Source organism: Oncorhynchus nerka, linkage group LG3, assembly GCF_034236695.1.
Source record: "Oncorhynchus nerka isolate Pitt River linkage group LG3, Oner_Uvic_2.0, whole genome shotgun sequence".
Classification (NCBI taxonomy): domain Eukaryota; kingdom Metazoa; phylum Chordata; class Actinopteri; order Salmoniformes; family Salmonidae; genus Oncorhynchus; species Oncorhynchus nerka.
The window spans coordinates 24,339,567-24,367,428 of NC_088398.1; the positions used below are offsets into that span (position 1 = coordinate 24,339,567).

Below are 27,862 nucleotides of genomic sequence, written 5' to 3' on the forward strand. Positions count from 1 at the left end.
AGAGAGAGAGAGAGAGAGAGAGAGAGAGAGAGAGACATAACATAGGCTAAATAGAATACATTGTGTGTGTGGTGGGGGCTATGAGAGAGAGAGAGAGAGAGAGAGAGAGAGAGAGAGAGAGAGAGAGAGAGAGAGAGAGACATAACATAGGCTAAATAGAATACATTGTGTGTGTGGTGGGGGCTATGAGAAAGAGAGAGAGAGAGAGAGAGAGAGAGACATAACATAGGCTAAATAGAATACATTGTGTGTGTGTGGTGGGGGCTATGAGAGAGAGAGAGAGAGAGGGAGGACAGATGGGTGTGCTGGTCAGATGCTGCGGATCATTAGGCACAGATGAAGTACGGCCAGGAGGTTGGCTCGCCTCTGACTGTTTCCCCCAGCTCTCTCTCTCTCTACCTCTCTCTCTGCCGAGCCCTGGCATGCTGGCATTGTATGGACGGTTTCTTCCATGTTATCTACTCATTTTGCTATCATGCATTTCATTTCCTTCTTTCTCTCTCTCTCTCTCTTTTTCTTCTCAATCAGTTATCAAGGTGGACAGAGGTAGAGAGATCACCATCACCAAAGACCAGCTGGAAAGTGAGAAACCACATACATCATCGTTGTAGTACTATTGCTAACAGTGTTCGTAGCTATGGCACTACAGCCTTTCAATGGTATCCCCCAGCTACTTACCCTAGACCGAATACTTACGATACAGTGCCACTGTATATTTCTGCTTTTCCCTTTCTATTCTTTTGACATTTGAAGATACATGTTCTGCAATTCTATACAGTTTAACATTACTTTTTGAGGGGAGGGGTATTTTGGAAACACAGTATAAGTGGAAGTGGAAAGTGATTTTTTTGTTTTGGTAAAAACATTTTTTTTGGTGGGGTGTGGAAACAGTTAACTTCAACACTAAATCATGGGGCAGAAAGAAAACTTTGCAGTTTAAAATTGTAAATATTCATCTCCAGCACCACCCCGACATCAACATATATGAAAATGGCGTGTTTCTATGTTTTGTAGTAAAAAAAAGATTTGCGTTTCCAATGACATCATCAACCAATGGTCAAAATCACACAGTGCACACTGTTGTCATTGGAAACACTTATCTTTCACTCTCTTTTTTTACTACAAAACCCCAGTGGCAATTTTGCCTATGATATTCAATATAACAACGTCATGTTTCTTCATATCATCCATCATGTAATAGCTTTGTGAAAGCAATGTACTTTGTTCCATTAGGTGGACTATTCTCCATGGTGTCCTAGTAAATGCCTATTATAGCCCAGGGTAGTCAGCGTGCTTCTCTCTGAACAGGGATCATAACATGACCCTGATGTAGCTCAAAGATGGAGGAGGAGGCAAACACCATGGAAACACCAGGGAATGGTGTACTATTATGAAAAATAAAGCACTATCTCAGCCTCATAGACTGCCATACTCTCTTTTTCGAGGCACCCTGGTACAACTTTAGGTTTCAATGAATCAATAACTGTGTGTGTGTGTCATGACAATCTGTGCGTTTCTCATTAAAAAAAAACATTTTATATCTGACCCTTGCTTGGTCATGTGATACAATGCTCTGGGTCTTGTTTAGCAGGGTACACCGTAGCAAAACTATTTGCAATGGAAAATAGTCCCCGTCTCCCCGTCTCAAAATGTTTTCTCCTTCTGACCATGACCCGGTTGTCTTTACTGTCTACTACACCCATCCTCCCGTTTCTTCCCTCTGACCTCAGGTCAGATGAAAGTCCCATTCCCTCCCACAGGTGTCCATGCCTGTGAGATGAGTGACAACTACGCCGTGCTTAGCTGGACTGAGCCGGAGCCCAGAGGCAAGGAGCAACTTACCTTCTATGTGGAGCGGGTGAGTTAAGGCCTGTGCTCCTACTCATACACACAATACAGAGAAACACACACACACAGACCAGCTACCCTCAACCCGGCCATCTTAGTGCGTGTAGCGTCAGCCCGCCGCTGCCCATTGACCTGTTTCACTGTTGTAGACTCGGAGCCAAATGAATGAAGAGCTCTGACCACTATGATAATTAAAGATTAAAGGGGCGGCAGAAAAACACTTATACGGTTGCCGGTGTCAGTTTAGGTGGGCATCAGTGCACTCGTTAAAAACCGAGAGACCTTGAAGCTGCTCTCTTGTCGCTAGCTAATTTGCGTTCTCATGAACTAACAACAAAAGTTCCTGTGATGTGCAAGGAATGATTCCAAGAGACCATTCCCTTAATGTCAAATAGAACTTACCCAGAACGCGGTTACCATGTTCTCAGAACTTAAGATATTATGTGTACAAAACATTAGGAACACCTGCTCTTTCCCTGACTGACTGACCAGGTGAATCCATGAGAAAGCTATGGTTATTGATGTCACCTGTTACATCCACCTCAATCCGTGTAGAGGAAGGGGAGGAGACAGATTAAAGACAGAGTTTTAAGCCTTGAGACGATTGTGTATGTGTGACATTCAGAGGCTGAATGGGCAAGACAAAATATTTTAGTGTCTTTGAACGAGGTATGGTAGTAGGTGCCGGGTGCACTGGTTTGAGTGTGTCAAGAACTGCAGCGTTGCTGGGTTTTTCCACGCTCAACAATTTCCTGTGTGTATCAAGAATGGTCCACCACCCAAAGGACATCCAGCCAACTTGACACAACTGTGGGAAGCATTGGAGTCAACATGGGCCAGCATCCCTGTGGAACGCTTTCGACACCTTGTACAGTCCATGCCCTGACGGAAGGTGTTCCTAATGTTTTGTGTATGTTCTAGACACATTTCATTGGAACGTTGCAAGATATTTAGGTGTCCAGTTTTCTGTGGTGAGGACAATATTCCATCAAAGTCCCACCAAGAATACACAGAACATAAGACGTTCTAGACAAGTTAAATGAGAACGTTGCAGGAACATTCATGTGCCCTCCCCAAAAAATGTATTACACATCACTTATTGATGCCGAGCCAATCAAGGCCCCGATTGGTGAACCACTGACCCATTCATAGCTCTTGTTGGCAATGTTAGGGATACTCACTCACACCGGTGCTTTTAACATATAGTGTTTTCAACAGACACATTTAACACACATGATTATATCGTGCATGTTCATTTATACAGTAATTATTATTCAACGTGTCCTAACCTGGGATTTGAACTCACAACCTTAGTTCACAGTACTTCGATCTTCCCGATGCGCCACCATGTCCGTGTCAAGTGTCAGTTAATCTGATTATTCTCTCATCCTTGAATTTATTGACTTATTTCAGCGATTTAAAAGGCTTTCTGTATAGCTGTCTAATATTGGTGGGGCATATTAACCTATTCACATATTAATGGCCTGTTTTAATGATAGCCCTGAATCACTATAATCAATAAAATGTTTTCTTGAGTGTACTTTTAACAGAGCTGAGATTTACTTCAAAGTGTATTCACCAAACCGGTTGTTTCAGATCTACACAAGCGCCTAAGGGAGGGGGATTGGGGTTTAGTCTGGCCAGGGCCTCTGGCCCAATAAGCACATGCCCTAAAGATATCGAAACGTTGATGGAATACTCTCCTAACCCTCAAACTGGACACGTTAATGTTCTTGCAATGTCCCATAAAACACGTCTAGAACAGTAATGTTGTATAATCTGATCAATTCTGTTTGACATTAAGGGAATGTTCTCCTAACCTGAACACCAAAACATGCTAAAACGTTTCTCACAAGGTTTTAGCTAACATAGATAGAATGTTCCCCTAACTAACTCAAAACTGGACAACTGGACATTACCTGTAACATTACAAAAATGTTCTCTCTCCCCATAATTGTTAGCTGGGTCAAAGCTCTCTCTGGGCTTTGGGGGTGATTAAAAGCATAAATCTTGGTTTTCTAGGTTCACGGTTGTGAATTAGCCACAGTTTTGTTCTGGTTTAGTTTTAACGTCAAGGAGGTTTTATAGTACAGGTTGTGGGTGTGTTCGTACATGGCCACCAAACTATAAAGGACACAAGTGTTCCTATTTTGATGAATGTCTTACAATGACTAAAGTTTATCAAAGTTCTGGTTTATCAAAGTCCTGGGGGGGGGGATCATTCATTTTACATCTCCCCCAAAGTGCCCCAGTTCTTCAATATCAACCAGGACTCTGCATACTAGATGCCCAACAGCTTGCAATTGCAATAATGAGAAGAAAAGCGGCAAACTGCCACAGGAAATTGCTTTATTGGACTTTTATAAGTAACTCTGTAATAAAACTGTCCAATCCATCAAAAGCATCTGCAATTGCCAAGAACTCCCGCTTCTGTTCTGCCCAGGAATATTCAAATATCCTCGGCTCGCCCTTGGGCTTGCCGTATATATCATCGCTGATCTCCTTTTAAAGACTGGGTTTTTATTCAAATGTACATTTTAAAAAGGACTTAAAGATATGGGAGTCAAGTTAATGGAGCAGAAATGAGAAATAATGGTGAGAAACATTTAGATTAATCACTGTGTGTATGTCTGTCTTTCTGCCTACTTCTCTTTCTATCCACCTCTGTCTCTTTCTGCCTGCCTGTCTCGCTCTCTGTTCGTACTTCCTTCTGTCCATCAGTCCATTGCAGGTAAAAACAGCTGGCAGCTGGCCAGCATGGACATCACGGTGGGCTCTCCCAGGTTCCCCATGTTTAACCTACAGAAGGGGAAGTCCTACTACTTCCGGGTGCGCTCCGTCAACAAGTTTGGCGTGAGCGAACCGTCAGAGCCGAGCCCGCCAATCTCACTGGGACAACCCCAAGGTGAGGGAGAGGGATAAACATATTATTTCTTTAATGTTACACTAGTTCCATTGATATGGATTTGTGTTTTCTCTTCTAAATAAAAAAAAAACAGTTCTAGGGTTATTCTGCAGGGACAGTGGTTCTTTAGTTAGCCATTTTCATCCAGGTTGGTTCTTCCTTCAGTACCTTCTCTATGGAAGATTCTTTTTTTTAAACAGTTCTACCTTGAACCATAAAGGGTACTCCTACAGGGATGGCTTTAGATAGAATGTTTTTATTTTCCTAAGAGTGTGCCAATCAGCTGAGCTCACTGTGTTATCCTGTTAGCTGCTCCTGCTCCAGCCACCTCCGTCTTGGCCATCCGAGACACAGATTCTGCTGTCCTGCTTCAGTGGCAGGAGCCCAAGGAGAAAGAGGGCATTCTGGGATACTACCTGTACTACAGCGAGGCTGGGAAGCAAGAGTGGAGGACGGTCAACAACAAGCCAACCACCCACACCAAGTACAGTACTGAACTCACGGTGCCATTTAAATGAACTGAGCTCCTCTTTTTTGAAAGCTGTTTATATTGTGCATTGGATACATGTTGTAGTTCTTATTGCCACTAATTATACAACAGAACATGATTGTACAGTTTCCAGGACACAGATTAAGCCTAGTCCTGCTCCATGACCATTTCCAGTTAAATGGCTTTTTAGTCCATAGAACCATCCCAATGTAGAAAGAAATGCTTAGGCATTAGGGCTATACGAATAGTCAAATTTGACATTGCAACACCTAGGCCTAAATGTATTGTTTTTTCCTCTCAGTTTTACAGTCCATGGTCTGAAGTCGAAGAAGGAGTATGTGTTCAGAGTGAAGTCTGTGGGGCGAGCTGAGAACAGTATCTACTCCAACGAGTCTCCCCCTATCCTGGTGAAAGCAGCACTCAGTGAGTACCAGACAAAAAACTGCGGACTGACCCACAATGTTGTACATGCTACTGGGATATATTCATTAGGGCAAACTGAAATAATGAAACAAATAGAACTAGTTCAGATAGTAGCTCCCTTTTCCCCCCGTCTGTTTTCAACGAATCACGGAATAGTAATTAACTAGGAAGTCAGGGCACAACGGACAAATTTTGTTTTTAGAATGTCAATTTCACGAATATATCATATCTTATCGATTACAGTCTTCAATTAATGTATTATTACCTCATCAGTCATATTCTGAATGTTGCAAACCCTTGGATATCTGCACAAACTCTAGCATAGATCATGAATCAGCGATATACAAATTGGCTTAATTATTTATTTACTAACTTAATCACAGAATTACATAAACACACACACACAATAGGTCATAAATTGGTTACTGACATGATAGAAAAGTCCCTAGTGGGCTAAGCCGATATGGCAGCTTGGTAGACAAAGGAAAGGGGTGGTAACAGTTCAAGAGTGGGAAGCTCTGAGAGGATTCACTGTTATACAGTTGATAACTACACTCATAGAAATTGCTAATACTTTGAACATGAACAACCACTCATTCAAAATGAGTGTATGCCTTTGCTGTCCCCCTCTGCGATCGCTGGTCCATCTGCTGGATAGTCAGTTGACAGAAAGCCTCTGGTTTGTCCACCAGAGATCAATGGCTGTTGTAGGTTGTTATAATGGACTACTTCAGAGTACCATTTGGAAATGTTCTCAGATCGGATGCATTTACCAGACTAAAATATTTAAACAGCTGCAGCTTGAAATTGTTCTTTAGTTTGTAGATTTCTTAGCCATTTCAACGTGGGAATGATCACCATGTTCTCTGGTCTTGTCCTTTGGTAGAGTTGCCAACCATTTCAACATGAAGCGACGGTTTCCATGTTTTCTGGCCTTGTCTTGGAGTTGTAGTTTAAACCACTTCACACACCCTCAATACTCCATGGCAGCAAAGAGAGTTTCTCCCAGGAATTTATGACTGTTGTAAAACATGTGGTGTACTTCATCAATCTATTCCTGATCTCAATTCACCATTAGTTCATAACAGCCTCATGAACCCATTACATGATGACAGGTATTAAATCTAATGGGTAGGCTCCTGATTTATTTTGGTGTGTCCACAAACACAGTGAAATACATAGACTTGTGATGAGGCAGGAACCTGATCAATAACTGCTGACCCCTCTCACTGCTGTCTCACTCTATAATAGCATGTCTGATAATAATAACATGCACTCTGCAGGATGCTACATTGTAATGACTGCTCATTTTAGCTGCCACTCACAGTGATGCCAGATTCCAAATCTGGACTCGGATCAGTTGATGTTACGGCTGAAATCCAGGACTTTGTGTCTGGAACCCTCTGTGGCCTTACATTAACTGACCTGATACATGGAAGTGGCCAGAATAGAATATAATCGAATGGAATACAGAAGAATAGAAGCTGATTAGCTATTTATTCAAAACACTATCTATCTAAACTATCTAAATGCAATACTTTTTTGTTGGTCTCTGGGCAGGCTGAGGAAAAGTATAGCATGCCCAAACGTTCTTTTCAAATACATCTCCCCTTCCCAGTCGCCCCATCCCCTTCCTCTGCCATCGCCCTGCTGCTCTGCACTGGCTCGGAGATGATTCTCACCTGGAGAGCCCCTGCTAACAATGGAGGAGACCCTGTACGAGGCTACTACCTGGACCAAAGGACAAAGAGCTGGACGCCTGGAGAAAGGTCAACACCAAGCCTGCCAAGGAGAGGCAGCACAAGGTGAGGAAGGATCTGGTGCCAGTACCCAGATGTCAGTGCTGTTAGAATGTTGGGTCACATTTGACATGACAAAGGCCCTCTACCAGAGTAACGTTAAGTAAGGGATAAACGCTGATGCTCTGTGTATTATCTTGTAAATAACTGACGACTTTTATTCCTCTTATACCGCAGTTGCCAGAGAAAACAATACAGAAGCAAATATTTACTGGAGGAAATGACATGTTTTCATTGATATTTGAATTTTGATAAGTAAAATCGTTATTTTCATCCTCCCACCAAACCTGGTCATTCGTTCTATCGGTTAGGTAGCCAACATAGCAGGCGGAACAAACTTCTGAGCAGAGTTCCCACATCCGGTTTTCAGAACATCTGCTTGTTGGCAACTCCACTAAGGCTAGGTTGCCAAAGACATGACCCAGTTGTCCATTCTTTGCGATTTTGCCTGGCATTGAAGAGCAGCTTTGTCCTTAAGGAGACACTGTTCTTTACAGTAGAGGAGATCGCATTGCATATCAAACACTAGGCTAGAAGCTACTGTGGCTAAATAGTTTGTTGCTAGCAAATCTGCCAATGTGACAAACAAATTCAACAATACCAGTTGCTGAAAGCAGCTGGTCAAACTACAAACATGTGGGAGGATTTGAAATCAAAGCTTCAACGGCATCTTGAAGAACAGGAGAAATTCATGTCCATCGCTCACCACGTTAGGTCATCAGATGCTGCAAAAGAAATTCCATGCAAAAGCAAATCAATGCTATCTAGAGAGCTAAGTTTGCCCTCGCTGGACCTGCGTTTACACTGTATCCTATTTCGGTTTGCATGGTTGTTGTTTTGGCTCTCTGTAACTTTGTAGCAAGTATGGCCTGCATGGTGCAGTGGTTTAGAATGGGAAAAAGGTGCCTATTGTTGGAACTACTTCAGAGGTGTCCTATATCTTTTCCAACTGTCCTGTATATCTACATGTAATGCCCACTCTTGTAACGGCTCTCGTCGGTGGTAGGAAGAGTGGACCAAAGCGCAGTGTGGAAAGTGTTCATGATTCTTTTAGTTCAAAACCACTCAAACAAAAAACACACAGTTCTGTCAGGCAGAAACACTAAACAGAAAACAAGATCCCACAAAATCCAAAAGGAAAATGACACCTTATATGTGATCCCCAATCAGAGACAACGATAGACAGCTGCCTCTGATTGGGAACCACACACGGCCAAAAACAAAGACATAGAAAACATAGACTTTCCCACCCGAGTCACACCCTGACCTAACCAAACATAGAGAATAAAAAGGATATCTAAGGTCAGGGTGTGACAAGTCTAGAATGCCTTCCTAGCTAATTATTCAACAATGTCGTGGTATAACTAAAATGTAATAACCAACAGGGGCACAACTTGCATTTTTGTCCCCTCTGAAATACACCCCATTAGAACAAATGTCTTTGTATCTACGTAGAAAACAGAATTAGTGGTGGTCAGAGAGCTGAACATAAGGCTCCGGTGGAGGTATACTGGAAGAAAAAACACATTCCCTCTACTACCTTAGCTGTGTTACTAGGCAACGAGTAGTGGTGCCAATGGAGACTAATGGAAATTGTCACCTGTCTCTTTTTGCAATGGAAATTACAGGTGTCCTGTAATTTTATGGAGTGCAAAAGAGTTATATTTAAGCAAAAAGGCCAGGGGGGGATGTGGTATATTGCCAATATACCACGGCTAAGGGCTGTTCTTAGGAACAACGCAAAGTAGAGTGCCTGGTCAAAGCCCTTAGCCATGGTATATTGGCCATATACCACAAACCTCCGAGGTGCCTTATTGCTAATATAAACTGGTTACCAACGTAATTAGAGCAGGAAAAACAAATGTTTTGTCATACCCGTGGTATACGGTCTGATATTCCACGGCTGTCAGCCAATCAATATTCAGGGTTCAAACCACCCAGTTTATAATGTTGTTTTTAGACTCAACAGAACAAAGCAATTCAAAGTCTGCCATACTGCAAAATAGTTTAGAAGTTTGGAGCAAACCGTGCTTTTCCACTAACCAGGGTCTTGTTCAGGAGGCAGACCGAAACAGGGATGCAATGTCCAATAAGAAACGCTTGTTTTTGTTTTCTATTGCAAAACATATTGCTGCGGTGTGCCCTAATGTCCAAGGTATTTAACATATAAAGCCATTGATCTGCTTGCAGGCATTAATGAAAACAGTGGCCACATGCAGTGCCCTCTGTTGGGTGACTCCAGCCCCTACCACTGCCCAGTCTCTTCCAGTAATAGTTCCTCCCCATCTCTGAGTTCGCTTTTTGCTCTTATTTTTACAAGCTGCTCACTTGCTGCCTTCATGTAAATGAGATAAATTAGAATATTGATCCAACGGAGGCGTCATGCTCGGGACACTTTGGTCTTCCTGCTTGTGTAAGCCAATGTAAATGACTTTACCCCCTGAATCCTTTCCTTCCACCACCACTGGTTTAGCAGTCAGGCAGACATGCCATCTATCCAGCCTCGTTAGAAGTATGTCTGAGATGTGAATCCTTAGGATTTTTAGTTATCTCGCTTAGTTTGGAATTCCACCTCCATTTCGACCGCAGTGCCTTTACTTCCACTGATTCAGAATCAGGTGAACTGATGCCATCTGGTGGCGATAAGTTGAATCGACAGACCCTTTGGGACGAACGCCCCTTATCCCCTACCCCTGCTATACTTCACTGCAGAGCTCCAAGCAGCACTGTCTAGGTATTGATTTGATGAAGAGACTTTTGTTGTACCTAATTAGGGCTAGCCTAGTGACCAATCTATAAAAAAAAGAGACATAGTCTTTCGATGGTGTGATTCCTATCACACTTAAATAAGCCCCTCAGGTTTGTCTATTGATAGCCATTGTCCCATGGCTCAGTCCCCCTAAAGCAGAATAACTTCATAGGTGATAAGGACTTTAAAGGCTAAGTGGCTGTGAATAAAGTGGTTGGGATCAATGATCTGAATCCCCTTCCTAAAGCCATGCAAACGACACTGGCATAATTTAATCTTTGCTTTACAGTATGTGGCTCAGTTAGGATTAGGTTGTTCTCAACCTTACAAGTAAGTGTACACTACCGGTCAAAAGTTTTAGAACACCTACTGATTCAAGTTTTTTTTTTCACTATTTTCTACACTGTAGAATAATAGTGAGGACATCAAAACTATGAAATAACACATGGAATCATGTAGTAACTAAAACAGTGTTAAACAAATAAAATACATGTTATATTTGAGATTCTTCAAATAGCCACCCATTGCCTTGATGACAGCTTTGCACAAACTTGGCATTCTCTCAACCAGCTTCATGAGGTAGTCACCTGGAATGCATTTCAATTAACAGGTGTGCCTACTTAAAAGTTAATTTGTGGAATTTCTTTCCTTCTTAATGTGTTTGAGCCAATCAGTTGTGTTGTGACAAGGTATGGGGGTATACAGAATATAGCCCTATTTGGTAAAAGACCAAGTCCATATTATGAACAGCTCAAATAAGCAAAGAGAAAATGACAGTCCATCATTACTTTAAGACATGAAGGTCAGTCAATACAGAAAATGTCAAGAACTTTGAGTGTTTCTTCAAGTGCAGTTGCAAAAACCACCAAGCGCTATCATGAAACTGTCTCTCATGAGGACTACCACAGGAAATGAAGACCCAGAGTTACCTCTGCTGCAGAGGATAAGTTCATTAGACTTACCAGCCTCAGAAATTGCAGCCCAAATAAATGCTTCACAGAGTTCAAGTAACAGACACATCTCAACATCAACTGTTCAGAGGAGACTGTGTGAACCAGGCCTTCATAGTCAAATTGCTGCAAAGAAACCACTACTAATGGACACCAATAAGAAGAAGAGACTTGCTTGGGCCAAGAAACACGAGCAATGGACATATGACCGCTGGAAATTTGTCCTTAGGTCTGGAGTCCAAATTAGAGATTTTTGGTAACAACCGCTGCGTCTTTGTGAGACACATGGGTATTTCCCACCGTAAAGCATGGAGGAGGAGGTGTTATAGTATGGAGGGGGGGCTTTTCTGGTGACCCTGTCTGTGATTTATTTACAATTCAAGGCACATTAAACCAGCATGGCTACCACAGCATTCTGTAGCGATACGCCATCCCATCTGGTTTGTGCTTAGTGGGACTATCATTTGTTTTTCAACAGGACAATGACCTAACACACCTCCAGGTTGTGTAAGGGCTTTTTTTTTTACCAAGAAGGAGAGTGATGGAGTGCTGCATCAGATGACCTGGCCTCCACAATCCCCTTACCTCAACCAAATTGAGATGGTTTGGGTTGAGTTGGACCGCAGAGGGAAGGAAAAGCAGCCAACAAGTGCTCAACATAAGTGGGAACTCCTTCAACATTATTGAAACAGCATTCCAGGTGAAGCTGGTTGTGAGAATGCCAAGAGTGTGCAAAGCTATCATCAAGGCAACGGGTGGCTACTTTGTTTAATACTTTTTTGCTTACTACATGATTCCATATGTGTTATTTCATAGTGTTGATGTCTTCACTATTATTCTACAATGTAGAAAATAGTCAAAATAAAATAAAAACCCTTGAATGAGTAGGCATTCTAAAATGTTTGACCGGTAGTGTACATCAAATCAATGGAGTTGAGTAGAGACGAGAGTGTAAATACGGAAACCCTTACCGTGTACCTTATGTTTGTCCTCTGCAGCTCCGTGCCTTTCTTAATTTGCTGAAATCCATCCTTTTTTTAACAAAACGTTAATCAAATGCAACCACAGACTGTTTCCTCATCTCGACTGACAGCGTCTCGATCTAGTTGGAGGTACACTCCTTCCACAGTCGTCGCAACCCAACTCCACCGTCATGTCCATATGTGTGGAGTTGAGAAACCAAGCTAAATTAGGACGTGAGAACACAACCTCAGATTTAAGATGAATCTCTGCGAATATGCCCGAGGTAATCCAGCTACTGTGTTGCATTATCTTTAAAAAGGTACCTTTTTTGTTTTGTCCACGGTTTGTCCATGCAAGAGCTGACGTACTGAAACTCAAAGCTAGCTGACCCTTGTTTTCTCAATGACCAGAGTATTGTTCAGTAGGCACCAAGCAGAAAACTTGACCAATAAGAAATGCTCATTTCTGTTGCAAAAATGTTTTGAAATGTTTTTCCTGGTTGTGTCCTAATGAACACAACCCTGGTTGTAATTTGTGCAGTAACTGTATTCATTTTATGGTGTCTTGTTTACAGGTCTGTAATCTGGATGGGGGGCATTACTATCAGTTCCGTGTTTTTGCTGCCAATGTGGTTGGTGTTGGTAAACCCTCTGAGCCCAGTGAGGCTTTCCTGTGTGAGGAGTGGACCATGCCTGAGCCAGGTGAGGATGATGCAAGCATCATGAAAACACACACATTCACTTACGCATGCACATACACACGGATGCACACACATGGTCGCTGTACACACACATGGTCTCTGTACACACACACACTTTTACTCTCTAAAACACACACACATTCACACGTTTGCTCTCTAAAACACACTCTCTCTCTCTCTCTTTCTGTCTCTCTCTACTCACTCTGCCATTCGGTAATGGAGCAGTTCAGTGCACAGCCGTGGCCAGCTGTGTTTCTCATATAACGCTGCCTGTTGTGATATTCATATTGGAAATGGAGAGAGCCACACACCATTTATTCCACACAGCCCATTAATCCAGCTGAATCCAGCCGGCTCTCCCCGCGTCGTAAATAATTTAAATGCGACTGAAAATCGTTAAGCAAATTAACTACCGTGCACTGGCACTAAGAACGAAGGGGTAGATTAAGCAAAATCACTTTACTTGTTTTTTAAATGTTATTATTACTGTTTGTTCATTTCTTTATGATGGCCTGTTCTGTCACGGACAACTTGGCTGTTTATGGGTGATTATAGAACACGGGGAAAAGGATAAATATCAATATTCTCCCTGTTTTATCCTGGTTTTAAATCATTTCAAATACTTTATCTCTGCTTGAATAAGCATGCATGTTGCAATGTAACCAATAGAAAATTCCAAAAAGTGCAGTCCCTGCCCACCTAGCACTCCAGTCAGGATGAACCAAACACTGATTTCAAATAGTATTTGCACCCAGGTCTGGTTGGTATTTTTCTAACACAGTAGACACTTATCAATCCATGTACTGTATAGAATGTAAGGCTGTATGGCTTGATCCATATTTCTCTCTTTGTGTTATGCTAACTATGCTAACCCCACTCATCCCACCCAGGCTGCCCGTATGACCTGGAATTCAGGGAGGTGAGGCATAACTCACTGGTCCTCCTATGGGCAGTGCCTCTCTACGAAGGACAGCAAGGACCAATCACAGGGTACCTGGTGGAGCTGAGCGAGGGCGACCAATCACAGAGCTGGACTGCTGTGAATGACGAGCCAATTGCAGATACCTTTTTGAAGGTTGGTGAGATATACTTGGTTTATTGTAATAAGGATATAGATACATTGAAATAGAGTTAATATGTTTTTGTTTTTGATAAAATGATCAAATGTATCAAATATTTCATTTTGGTGTGATTGTGTTCCCAGGTGTCAGGTCTCCAGGCAGGTCGGACCTATCGTCTCAGAGTGTGTGCCTTCAACAAGGCTGGAATGGGCATCCCTTCTCTGCCCTCTGAGCTTATCAGAGCCCAGACTCAACCAGGTAAGTCATTTTAGGGTTTTAGTTAGCCTGGTTCAAGGTCTGTTTGTGTTTGACATAACAATGACCATAGGAGTTGGCCAAAGAGCACAAACATGTCTGGGACCAGGCTTGATTTTAGCAATACTAGGTCCCTGATTAATAATATCACCAAAATGACTTTTGATTCATGTTCTTTCTCCATCAGGCACCAGAGACATAGAGATTGGTGTGGACAATGATGGCTTCATCTTCCTGGCCTTTGAGGCCACTGAAATTACGGAGAAGAGCACGTTTGTCTGGCGCAAGAACTACAAAGAGGCCATTGAAGCTGGGAGAGCCAGGGTACTGTGGGAGAACAATAGGTACTGCAATGTTGTATGTGTGTGTGTGTGTGTGTGGTGTGTGTGTGTGTGTGTGTGCCTTTTACAGAGAAAGAAAAAAGTGACCTGTAGAGTTGAGAGAGGGCATGTAACCCATGAAAGACTTGTTTAATGTTAAGAGGTCACCAAAGGGTCAGACTCAGTGGAGATTCTTCCTCACCTCACACTACAATGTAAAATGTACTCCCTTTTCACTGAGCACTATTGTCCCATTCAGGCCTACTGAGTCCCCTGGTCTGTCCTTTAAACCTACTGTCCTTCTGTCCGTCCCCAGGTCCATCCTAACCTTCACAAACGCCACTAAAGAGGACCTGGGCCTGTACACAGCAGAGATGAGTGACAACCCAGACATCTCTTCCAGTTTCACCTTTACCGCGGAAGGTACTTTATACTCCAAGCTAAAGAAGACCTGCGCAAAAGATAGCTGTTCCCTGTAATTCTCCCTCTCTCTCTTTTCCCATAGATCTGAACAGACTGACCGAGCTCGGCTGGCACATCTGCCACCCATGTAAGACTTAGTCTCTGTAATAATACAAGTCTCTATCGAGCTAAAACAGTCGATAGTACTCCTTTTCAAATAGAAACAGGCATAATATATTGTTCAACATCACAATTTCAACACGCTATTCCCTCAGATGCTTTCTTGGGTAAGCCCTATTTTTTCAATTCCTGCCATTGTTGTTGAGCACCCTTCCTGATGATGATTTTGTTTGCGGAAGCTTGGAGGCCAACCTGAACCCATAACCTATTCCCTCTTCATTGTTCTCTCCCCCTACAGTGATAGCCCTGCGCTCCAAGTGGCAGGTGGAGGTGTCAGAGAAAGGGAACGTGCGTCTCTGGATGCAGACTGAGAGCCTGAGCAACGCTGCAGAGCTCCGCCTCATTCTCAACGACAGAGAGATCTCCAGTACTGCAGTAAGGAGCGCTTCAAAACACAGGCTACGTGTTCTAATCTCAGAACCCAGAACTACATCTTGTGCCTACTGGTCTGTCGGTAGAGTGTGTATGTCTCAAATGAATACTAAAACTAGCTTGGGTGTCAGAATGTTCCTGCTTTAATCGATGGTGCAGTGTTGTATGAATAGGAAGGTGACAAGTTGGTTAAAACAGAAATAGGCCGAACCAGGCAAGTTATAGCATGTCTACCGGAGGTGTGCATAAAGCATAAGCTACTGCATTTTGCAAACACACATTTATTTCTGAATATATGCAGATGGTTATTTGTTCCTGGATGCATTTGAATTTCTAGTGAAAATCTCCATAAATCAACGAAATCTAGACGTGCCACAAAATAGCTAAATGTTTGATAGTTCCCCATTCAAGTTTGCATTAGTAAGAGGTATTGACTGTATAGAAAGAGAAAGTAATCACACAAACAATCGCAATAAAACATGTTTACCCTCACCATCATACTTGCAATTTAATTTAAACACAAATCGCCTTCATAAAGATTTCCACCAGAATGTGCGTAGCAACATGATAGCAATGTTGATTTGTTATGAAATCAACCTAAAAAAATAAATAACCACAGGTTGGAAGACTACTGTCGGCAGAGGTTGTTGCAACAGATGTGGATTTTCCATGGGGTGAAACTAATATTACACAACTTGCATGTTTTTCACGTGAACGTCAACACTGCTAAGGATTTATTACTAAATGACTACAGATGAGGATTTTGTGAATAAACCAAACCCCATTTCCCCCATTTTATCCCCTTGCCTTGATTAGCTCAAATCAACATGCAAGTCACACTTGTAGAAGTTATTGTAGAAACGTGGATTCTGTGAGGTGCGCGTGCCTGCGTGTGTGTGCACATGTATGTACATACGTGCGCATTCATGTGCTTGTGTGTGTCCTCTCTCTTCTCTCTCCCTAGGCCCACAAGATTAACTTTGACAAGGCCAGTGGGCTGATAGAGATCCTGTTTGACCAGCTGTCTAAGGAGGACGAGGGCTCCTACACAGCCCAGCTCTGCGACGGCCGCGCCAAGAACCAGTTCACCCTGGTGCTCGTGGATGAGAGTGAGTCCATCTGGTCACCCAAACTCATCACCAGGATGTTCATACTACCGAACCGAGCTGAGCTAAACCAAGCTGTGATGAGCCTGTTTTCGCATCCACCATAGTTGCTGGAAGTGCTGAGCCAGCACAGTTTGCTTCAGATCGGCACAATAGTGTGAAAAGGGCAGCTTACTATTTCTGTGAACTCTAAAGAGCAGTAAATGTTTGGCATGGCCTGATATATAGATTTGTTCCAATCGATTTGGTTATTGCAGTCAATGTTACTGTCTTATTGTTGGTAGTTACTACATATCCTCGGTGTGCCAGTAGGGAAGTGACCCTGTGGTTGTGTCTTTGACAGAGTTCCGTCAGACACTGGCTCAGTCCATAGCCAACAGAATGGACTACAAGAGAAAGTCAGGTGAGTGTTCCCCTATTGGCCCCTAGTTCACCCCTGACCTCTGGGCTGGATCCAGTGCTTAATTTTGTAAATCGGGAGGTCCTGGAACACATAGTGAGTGCAGGAGTGGTGGGGGGGTATCCGAGGGGGTATCTGAGGTACCGGAATACATTGAGAAAAAAAGTGTCAAACACAAAGTGTCAGCGCAGCAGACAGAGTAAACAGTCAAGTAGCCTACTGTCTACGGTGGTGAAACAGACAGCGCTCTCCAAGTAGCCTACTGTCTACGGTGGTGAAACAGACAGCGCTCTCCAAGTAGCCTACTGTCTACGGTGGTGAAACAGACAGCAAGTAGCTCTACGGTGGTGAAACAAGCTCTCCAAGCCTACTGTCTACGGTGGTGAAACAAACGGTAGCCTACTGCTCTCCAAGTAGCCTACTGTCTACGGTGGTGAAACAGACAGCGCTCTCCAAGTAGCCTACTGTCTACGGTGGTGAAACGGACAGCGCTCTCCAAGTAGCCTACTGTCTACGGTGGTGAAACAGACAGCGCCTACTGTCTACGGTGGTGAAACACAGCTCTCCAAGCCTACTGTCTACGGTGGTGAAACAGACAGCACTCTCCAAGTAGCCTACTGTCTACGGTGGTGAAACGGACAGCGCTCTCCAAGTAGCCTAGCGCTCTCCAAGTAGCCTACTGTCTACGGTGGTGAAACGGACAGCGCTCTCCAAGTAGCCTACTGTCTACGGTGGTGAAACAGACAGCGCTCTCCAAGTAGCCTACTGTCTACGGTGGTGAAACGGACAGCCTACTGTCTACGGTGGTGCTCTCCAAGTACTACGGTGGTGAAACGGACAGCGCTCTCCAAGTAGCCTACTGTCTACGGTGGTGAAACGGACAGCGCTCTCCAAGTAGCCTACTGTCTACGGTGGTGAAACGGACAGCGCTCTCCAAGTAGCCTACTGTCTACGGTGGTGAAACGGACAGCGCTCTCCAAGTAGCCTACTCTCCAGTAGCCTACTGTCTACGGTGGTGAAACGGACAGCGCTCTCCAAGTAGCCTACTGTCTACGGTGGTGAAACGGACAGCGCTCTCCAAGTAGCCTACTGTCTACGGTGGTGAAACGGACAGCACTCTCCAAGTAGCCTACTGTCTACGGTGGTGAAACGGACAGCACTCTCCAAGTAGCCTACTGTCTACGGTGGTGAAACGGACAGCACTCTCCAAGTAGCCTACTGTCTACGGTGGTGAAACGGACAGCACTCTCCAAAGCATTTTAGACGTCACTGCAGTAGGCCCACATACCTGAGTATAGCTGCGGGGCTGACACAAGTCTGAATTTCTTATAGCCTCATTTTCCAGACGTCAATGTACAGCGACCTTTTTAGACGACACTTGCAGAACACATTGTGCATCGTGCACACATGCTCAGCTGTGGGGCTGACACGACCAGCATGTCATATCATTTTCAACACATCAAATGTAGCAGTTGAATAAATATCACAATATTGGAATATAACTTCAAATAAGATAAATCAGTGTAGGCTACAGCAGAACACACACATGAGAATATATAGGCCTTCCTGTGTGAAGCACCTATTCAGATTACCTTCACAGTACTGAACAAGTTTGTAAAGGGAAAAAAATGTCCTACCTTAGTTTTCAGAACCTCCCACAATGACTCTCCCCATGTCATGTCCATTGAACCCCTAAGAGTCCATTTCTTGCTCAAAGCCATGAGCGGGCCTGTGGCTGGGACAATTAGCTTCCTTCTAAGGATTTTCTGAAGACTCTGGCTGTAGTGTCTATTACTTCATTTTGAGTGTTAAATATTTATGTTTTTTTTATTTAACTTTGATTTAACTAGGCAAGTCAGTTAAGAACAAATTCTTATTTACAATGATGGTCTAACCCGGACGACGCTGGGCGAATTGTGCATCGCCCTATGGGGACTCCCAATCACGGCCGGGTGTGGACCAGGGTCTGTAGTGAGACCTCTAGCACTGTGATGGAGTGCCTTAGACCGCTGCGCCACTCGGGAGCCCTAAAAACTATTACCTGGGTATCCTCTTTAGCCCTGTCTATAAGGCTTGCTGCCACCAGATGTGCCTTGGTTCGGGCATGTTCAAAAACCTTTTTCTCAGAGGACTTTTTTACGTCGGAGGCATAGGATGTTAAATGATTGTACATCCCACCCACTCTTTTGCTAGTTTCATCCCTCCCAGTGATTTCTAGACCCCAAGTTCCCTACCTTTTTTCATGTTGTACAGCCCAACTTTTAATTCTACATGACAAGCCAGGGGTTATATGTTTGATTGTTGTTGAACTGCAAATTGCACCTGCTCTGAGCACTTCGTCGGTGGATGCACTGCCCCCCTCCCCGTCTCACTCTCCTGCTGAGTCTGACTCGCTAGTAGGCCTACAAGCTAGTGGAGATGCTGAACTGGTGGGATTAGCAGCGCTGCTAGCTAAGGCATTGGCATCAGGAACAGTTTGCCCCTCACTCCTCTCCTCCGGCAACGATAGTTCTCTGGCTCGTTCTGGGTTCCATTCACCGTCTTTTTCTGGATTTTTGGACATGAAAAAATGACGTCAAACTCGATTGCCTTTTCTTTTCCATTTTTTTAATGTGGCCTCCCAGGATTCAAATTCAGTAGGGAGACGACCAGCCTAGGCTATGTAACGTGATTACATAGGGACCTCTTCACCAGCTGACCACCACTACCAAGACCTGTGTCAAGATCAGTTACTTACCCCACAAGGCCCCTCCCCATGTCTCTACGTACAAATAAGAGAGCAGAAATAACAAGAAGGCAACTTGATTTAACGCTGATCATTTTTATTAGAATGTCTACAGTGCGAACAGCGAAACAATGAATAAATCATGCCGCGAGAGGTACCGGATCCAGGCAAATAGGTGGCGGAACGAACAAAGTCAAATCTGAGAGGTGCCGGATTCGGCTGTCCAAAGTCCATGTAGGATGTGTTTTTATTTACTGCCAACAGTGGATAAAGATCCGATTTCTGCGTAAAATGCTCCTGTCAAATAGGCAGCTATAACTTTAGAACATAATATATAATGCTGACACACCAGAATATGGCGAGCTTCATTGATTGACTGCCAGCAAAGACAGCCGCTGTATCTCTGGTCCAGTGGACGCAGTTAATCATTCGCTCTGTCTTTCAAGGACCCTATTTCCTGGAGTTTTTGTCATGGACCGTGACAGAGGACTGTGAGTTCATAATCAAATGCAAGGTAATTTAGAAATATCCAATATGTTGTTATCTTTGTTCTGAAATAATCACATGGATTCTGGATTCTGATATGCCTGTGCGTCGTTATGAATGTATTCCGTGCACAGTGTTACTGTATCATTAGAATCCTCTGTCTTTCTGGGTCCAGGTGACCAACGTAAGCAAGGATACGACTCTGAAGTGGTTCAAGGACGGCGTGGAGACTCCAGCTGTGTATGACCAGCAGACTGGAGTCAGCACCATGACTGTGCAACAGGTACACCATACCACATCCAGTCCTCATGGGGCTGGTTTCCTGAACCCAGATTAAAATTAATCCTGGACTAAAACACACTTCCAATGGAGATTCTCTTTTGTGAATGTTTTTAATCCAGGACTAGGCTGAATCTGGTTCCAGGGAACTAGCCCATAATGTCACATGTCACTTTGATCAACCCCACTATTTAGCGCACAACTGGATATTTGACCTGGTGACCTTCCGGCTACAGATCCGCCTCTCTAACTATTAAGCTCCTAACCACCTAATTTTTGTAGCATAGTAATGTACACTACAGTTCAAAAGGTTTGGGGTCACTTAGAAATGTCCTTGTTTTTGAAAGAGACGCACATTTTTTCTCTCTATTAAAATAACATCAAATTGATCAGAAATACAGTGTAGACATTATTAATGTTGTAAATGACTATTGTAGCTGTAAACGGCTGACATTTAATGGAATATCTACATAGGTGTACAGAGGCCCATTATCAGCAACCATCACTCCTGTGTTCCAATGGCACGTTGTGTTAACTAATCCAAGTTTATCATTAAGGCTAATTGATCATTAGAAAACCCTTTTGCAATTATGTTAGCACAGCTGAAAACTGTTGTTCTGATTAAAGAAGCAATACAACTGGCCTTCTTTAGACTAGTTGAGTATCTGGAGCATGGGTTTCAATTAGAGGCTCAAAATGGCCCGAAGCAAAGAACTTCTTCTGAAACTCGTCAGTGTCAGAGTCGTGTGTATAGGTGGCAGGGAAGTCACGCGCAGGAGAGTCAAACGGAGTGTAAAATGGAGGCTTTTAATAAATGCCCAATTAACATGCTCCAAACACTAATATGTACATCCAGAAATAAACATGGGTACGAGGGCCCGTCGCGCACCTATACAACCATCAAATAACACTGACATAAAACCATCTCTGACAAAGACATGAGGAAAAACAGAGGGTTACGACTTTGGCAGAAGTCGTGACAGTCAGTCTATTCTTGTTCTGAGAAATGAAGGCTATTCCATGCGAGAAATTGCCAAGAAACTGAAGATCTCATACAACGCTGTACAAGATCTACCTCAATCAGCCCGACTAACCGGTGCCTGTATGTAGCCTCGCTACTGTATATAGCCTCGCTACTGTTATTTTTCACTGTCTTTTTACTGTCGTTTTTATTTCTTTACTATTGTTCACCTAATACCTTTTTTGTACTGTTGGTTAGAGCCTGAGAGTAAGAATTTCACTGTAAGGTCTACACCTGCTGTATTCGCCGCACGTGACAAATAAACTTTGATTTGGTTTGACTCCTCCCTTCACAGAACAGCACAAACTGCCTCTAGCCAGAATAGAAAGAGGAGTGTGAGTCCCCAGTGCACAACTGAGCAAGAGGACAAGTACATTAGTGTCTAGTTTGAGAAACAGATACCTCACAAGTCCTCAACTGGCAGGTCCATTAAATAGTACCCGCAAACACCAGTCTCAACGTCAACAATGAAGAGGCGACTCTGGGATGCTGGCCGTCTAGGCAGAGTTCCTCTGTCCAGTGTCTGTGTTCTTTTACCCATCTTAATCTTTTATTTTAATCGGCCAGTCTGAGATATGGCTTTTTCTTTGCAACTCTGCCCAGCATCCCAGAGTCGCCACTTCACTGTTGACGTTGAGACAAGTGTTTTGCAGGTATTATTTAATGCTCAGTCCCCTCCTGTACTCCCTGTTCACTCATGACTGCACGGCCAGGCACAACTCCAACACCATCATTAAGTTTGCCGATGACACAACATTGGTAGGCCTGATCACAGACAACGACGAGACAGCCTATTGGGAGGAGGTTAGAGACCTGGCCATGTGTGGTGCCAGGACAACAACCACTCCCTCAACGTGATCAAGACAAAGGAGATGATTGTGGACTACAGGAAAAGGAGGACCGAGCACACCCCCATTCTCATCGACGGGCCTGTAGTGGAGCAGGTTGAGAGTGGTGTCCACATCACCAACAAACTAACATGGTCCAAACACACCAAGACAGTCGTGAAGAGGGCACGACAAAACCTATTCCCCCTCAAGAGACTGAAAAGATTTGGCATGGGTCCTCCGATCCTCAAAAGGTTCTACAACTGCACCATCGAGAGCATCCTGACAGGTTGCATCACTGCCTGGTATGGCAACTGCTCAGCCTCCGACCACAAGGCACTACAGAGGGTAGTGCGTACGGCCCAGTACATCACTGGGGCCACGCTTCCTGCCATCCAGGACCTATATACCAGAGGAAGGCCCTAAAAATAGTCAGACTCCAGCCCCCCCTAGTCATAGACTGTTCTCTCTGCTACCGCATGACAAGCGGTACCGGAGCGCCAAGTCGAGGTCCAAGAGGCTTCTACCCCCAATCCATAAGAGCGCCAAGTCGAGGTCCAAGAGGCTTCTACCCCCAATCCATAAGACTCCTGAACATATAATCAAATGGCTACTCAGACTATTTGCGTCCCCTTTTACGCAGCTGCTGCTCTGTTATTATCTATGCATAGTCACTTTAATAACTCTACCTACATTACCTCAATTACTTCAACTAACTGGTTCCCCCACACATTGTCTCTGTACCGGTACCCCCTGTATATTGTCTCGCTATTGTTATTTTACTGCTGCTCTTTAACTACTTGTTATTTTTATTTCTTATTCTTATTTGTATTTTTCTAACTGCTTTGTTGGTTAAGGGCTTGTAAGTAAGCATTTCACTGTAAGGTCTACACCTGTTGTATTTGGCACATGTGACTAATACGATTTGATCAATGATCATCACACACACACAGAATGTGTCAGAGTGGTCTCTACAGTATGAGTGTTTATAGATCATTGCATGATTACCCACCGGGCACACACTGGTTGAATCAACGTTGCTTCCACGTCATTTCAATGAAATTACGGTGAACCAATGTGGAATGGACGTTGAATTGGCGTCTGTGCCCTGTGGGTAGGATTGTCTGTGTACAGAAAGTCAAATGTGTTTTGGGTATTCTCAAACCCTGTGTGTATGTGCGTGCTGACGTGCCTGTGTGTGTGTCATAATGATTGACTGTTTTGTCTCTGGTGAATCTCAGGTGACTAAGAAGGAGGCAGGCCACTACAAAGCCGTGGCGTCTGATGGTAGAGGACAGGATGTCAGCACACTGGAGTTACTAGATGAAGGTGAGACGTCATGGCACTGTCATGGACAACCACAGACATGGGCCCATGTTTGTAAAGCAATCAGTTTTGCTTCGTAGAGCCTAATGAATATGATGACTTGGACTGGGGGAGGACCTGATCCTAGATCAGCACTAGTACTCTGGGAAGCTTTGTGAATACGGGCCCCGGTCTAGCCGAAATATCAGGGAAATGTTACTCTCTCAAGTTACATTGTTATGAGGCAATTTCAAAGTGCATTATTGTTATGTCTCATGATTATTCTGAAGATGCAGAAACTGAGACTGCACATAGTGTAATATTATGCATAGAGGTTAATGAACATTATAAACTGGGTGTTTTGAGCTCTGAATGCTGATTGGCTGAAAGCCATAGAATAACAGACCATTTATCACGGGTATGACAAAAAAATACTTCTTACTGTTGGTAACCAGTTTATAATAGCAATAAGGCACCTTGGGTGTTTGTGGTATATGGCCAATATACCACTGCTAATGGCTGTATACAGGCGTTCATAGAATGTCCTATATGGACTTTGGTCAGCCGGATGGGAGACACTTTTGTTGACTCTTGTTGGCCCAGGCAGGAACACTGTAGACCAATCACAGCGCTTAGAGACCCAGCCCAGAGGTCAGAGGTGAACCAGGGGCCAATAGGGGAACACTCACGCGTTGCATCATTGATAAGAATAGCCCTTAGCTGTGGTATATTTGCCATGTACCACACCTCCACAGACCTTATCGATTAAATAGAGCCCAATGTCTGGAGACATAATTATTCTGTCTTTATTTACAGAGTATGACAAGCTCCTACAACTCCTGAGCAAACAGTGTGGTAAGTTCAGCATGGATTTCCTAATACTATTACGCCAACATTTCAGTACCGAAACAGGAGTGACTTCTCAAGCATTCTTATGAACAATTTTTGGATGGGAACAACGAAGTCATTAAATGATGAAGGATCGGCCCCCTTTTTTCAATTTTCACCTAAAATGACATACCCAAATCTAACTGCCTGTAACTCAGGCCCTAAAGCAAGGATATGTATTTTCTTGGTACCATTTGAAAGGAAACGCTTTGCATTTCGTGGAAATGTGAAAGGAATGTAGGAGAATATAACACATCAGATCTGGTAAAAGATAATAAAGAAAAAAACAACCGTTATTTAGTATTTTTTTGTACCGTCTTTCAAATGCAAGAAAAGGCCATACTGTCAACTGTCAATATCCCAACAACGACATTCTGTCACAGAGTATCATCTCTCTGAATTTGACTTTTTCCTCTCTCTGTGGCACAGCGCTGTCTGCAGGCCCAGTGAGGATTCAATGCACTGCTATGGGCTTCAAGCTCTACTGCTCTCTCAAGTACTATATCAGCTACATGAAGACCAGCTGGCACTTCAAGTGAGTTCCCTGGCCTGGCCTCTGTACTCTGCCCTGCCACACGGGCTGTGCTCCAGGCCTACTGTATCCACTTTGTCTACATTATACAGTCAGCCTATGCTATACAGAGTAGAGTGAAGTTGCCCCTAGGCACTGAGCTTGGGTCAGTTTAGCATTTTCCCCACTAATTGTTAAGGTTTGGATTGGGTGAGGGGAAGTTGATCCTAAATCTGTGTCTAAGGGAAACATCATACAGGGAACAGAGACTGGACTTTTATCGCCACCTGCTGGCAGCTTTTATGGTTAGCACCAACCACCAACCCTGGTTCTACAGAGTTACGGAGCAGGCAGGCTTTTGTTCTAATCCAGCATTAACACACCTGATTCAACTAATAGACTAATCATTAAGACTTTGATTAGTTGAATCAGCTGTGTTGGTGCCTGTCTGGAGCAAGAGCCTGCACATCCTGTACCTCTCCATTACGAGAGCTGATGACAACCCAACACGGAAGAAACACATGAATTTCACCTGAACACAGGTGGAGTGTTCCAAAAACACGTTTTCATGTGATCACATGTGATCTTATGTGAAGTTAATGTGACAACATGTAACTCAACATGTGATAACACGAAACTACACGTGAAATCGTGATTTTTCTGTAAGGGCACTGCTGTAGCGACATGGTTTGTTGTCTAATTTTAACTCAAGAGTTGCTTTAGCGTTTGTGTTTTTCTTCACATCGCCCCACAGCTTCCTTAGTGAGACAGTCTGAGCCCTTAATCCCAAATCCATCTCATCTCACCAGTTTGAAAAAGACCAAACGTAAAGGCTTTTACAAACAAACTGAACAAGTAAAGCCCTCAGACATAAATAGTCATGGCCTTGTATGGAAGTATCTTTTGTTGGATTTTTAGAAAAACAATATTCTATTGAATTGTATTACCATATTCTATTTCATTGTGTACCAGGGAGAGTAGGATTGACCAGTTGGAGAGGTGTAAGCCTGGCAGCAGTATGCAGAAGGTGTGGGTCGAGGTCTTTGCGCCCACGGAGAACGATAAGGGGAAGTACACTCTGGAGATGTTTGATGGTCAAGAAAAGCACACCCGCTCACTAGACCTATCTGGACAAGGTTAGTCTGACCAGTCTGATTCACTCAAAAAGCAGTATCGTCTCAAAGCAGTTAAGCGAAATAGGCTTCATACAGGGGGTTTTACTGCTTCAGATTCATGTCAATGTCTTCAGAGATAGAATGTAAACTTCCGAATTGGACTATTATTACTCAATTATAATTCAATGTGTCTGCAATCTTGATCTACCTTCACATCTTTCGAGACAGGCAGTTAATGAATATTACACTCTTCCTAAATACTTTTACAGTAATCTATATTGAATTATCTCTATCTTTCTCTCTTCAAAAGCCTTTGCTGATGCTCTGTTGGAATACCAGAGGTTGAAGTAAGTGCAGTACCATATTGATGGTGTGTTCCCAGCATGGCTTGCAGTGGTAAACACTAACACAAACAATTGTAGGTACTATTTTCAATCACTATTCTCACATGGGCAAACCGAAAACGGTTCTATATTCAATATTGACGAGTTGACATATAGTATGGCAATGGATATGAAACCATTTGCAAATGTATTTACCAGTTTTTACCCTTGCTTTTTGCTACAAAGGCAAGTGGCGGTTGCTGAGAAAAGTGAGTAGCCTACTCTTTCATTGTTTCTTAATAATTGCATTTTCTGTACACTGGAATGATTGAATGAGCTTCCTGTGGGTGATTAAAAGGGAGTAAATATCCTTCTCGTTGCTTTAGATCGGGCCAGGGTGACCAAGGGGCTACCAGATGTGGTGGCTATCATGGAGAATAAGGTAGGCTAACTTTGGGAAATAATACTGTCCTATTACGTGGTTACCATGTTCACCAGTCCTTCATTATCCTTTTACGTCCAATTTGTGTGATTGTACTGTTAGACCAACGAGTAGAAGTGCTGATCTAGGATTAGTTTAGCCTTTTAGATCATAATGAATACAATTAAATGGACAAGGGGGACTGATCTTAGATCAGCATCTTCTCCAATACGTATTTCTTTTTAAATAACCTTACCTGCCCATGTCAACAGTGATAAGTGATATTTGGTCATTATTCCTATTTACATTGACTGTTGTGAATCATGTCATCTTTATTTCCCTCTCTCCTCCTCAGTCTCTGTGTCTGACCTGCTTCACTGATGGTGACCCTGCCCCAGAGATGTTCTGGCTGAGGAACGACAAAGGCATCGTCTCGGGGGGCCAGTTCAACATCGCCAACGAGAATAAGTGCAGCACTCTGACTGTAAACAACGTGACTAGCGAGGACACGGGCAACTACAGCATCTTTGTGCGCAACCAGTACGGCACTCAGACGGTCAACGTGACCGTGAGCGTGTACAAGCACGGCGAGAAGCCTCCACCCGATGCAGTGGAGATGTAAGGAAGGAAGGAGTGTGTGCCCAGTGGGTTGTGTTTGTATGGTGGTTCAGCCAGTTGGTCTTCATGGGGTTCAATTAGAGTTACTGAGGAGTGAAATATAAGAAGCAGTTCATTTCTGGCATTGGGATGTAGCAATGACTAAGAAGTTACATGTGCAAGGGGGAATACGGTCAATTTGGGGCCCAGTCAAAACTGCAACAGCCTGTATTCTTGTGTCATTATACTGCCAATAAATATCCCAAGAGTGTCGGCTATAATTTTATGATGTCGCCCCTTTCTTTCTGGAGCAATTAAATAATAGGACCTGTGAGCAGGGACGAGAAAGCTCGGAAGTAGGATTCATTGGCCAAGGCAAGCACATTAAATGTTCATTCCATGTCTTGACAGCAGCAGACTTGATCCGAATTCCAATTATCT

General features: G+C 43.5%; 1 protein-coding gene across 1 annotated transcript in view; it reads left to right on the forward strand.

Moving 5' to 3' along the window:
• Positions 1 to 27,707, forward strand: part of LOC115105365 (myomesin-3-like) — a 71,470-nt gene extending 43,763 nt beyond the window's left edge. Inside the window, 26 exon segments of the mRNA XM_029627325.2 lie at positions 529 to 582; positions 1,731 to 1,858; positions 4,570 to 4,753; positions 5,063 to 5,237; positions 5,545 to 5,666; positions 7,285 to 7,401; positions 7,404 to 7,471; positions 12,702 to 12,828; positions 13,718 to 13,902; positions 14,032 to 14,146; positions 14,331 to 14,487; positions 14,780 to 14,886; positions 14,969 to 15,013; positions 15,284 to 15,420; positions 16,382 to 16,526; positions 16,867 to 16,926; positions 20,095 to 20,162; positions 20,310 to 20,417; positions 23,503 to 23,590; positions 24,383 to 24,421; positions 24,884 to 24,989; positions 25,938 to 26,101; positions 26,391 to 26,427; positions 26,650 to 26,672; positions 26,790 to 26,845; positions 27,180 to 27,707. Coding sequence (XP_029483185.2) covers positions 529 to 582; positions 1,731 to 1,858; positions 4,570 to 4,753; positions 5,063 to 5,237; positions 5,545 to 5,666; positions 7,285 to 7,401; positions 7,404 to 7,471; positions 12,702 to 12,828; positions 13,718 to 13,902; positions 14,032 to 14,146; positions 14,331 to 14,487; positions 14,780 to 14,886; positions 14,969 to 15,013; positions 15,284 to 15,420; positions 16,382 to 16,526; positions 16,867 to 16,926; positions 20,095 to 20,162; positions 20,310 to 20,417; positions 23,503 to 23,590; positions 24,383 to 24,421; positions 24,884 to 24,989; positions 25,938 to 26,101; positions 26,391 to 26,427; positions 26,650 to 26,672; positions 26,790 to 26,845; positions 27,180 to 27,446 — 2,882 coding nt within the window. The 3' untranslated portion in view covers positions 27,447 to 27,707.
• Positions 27,708 to 27,862: the final 155 nt, after the last annotated feature.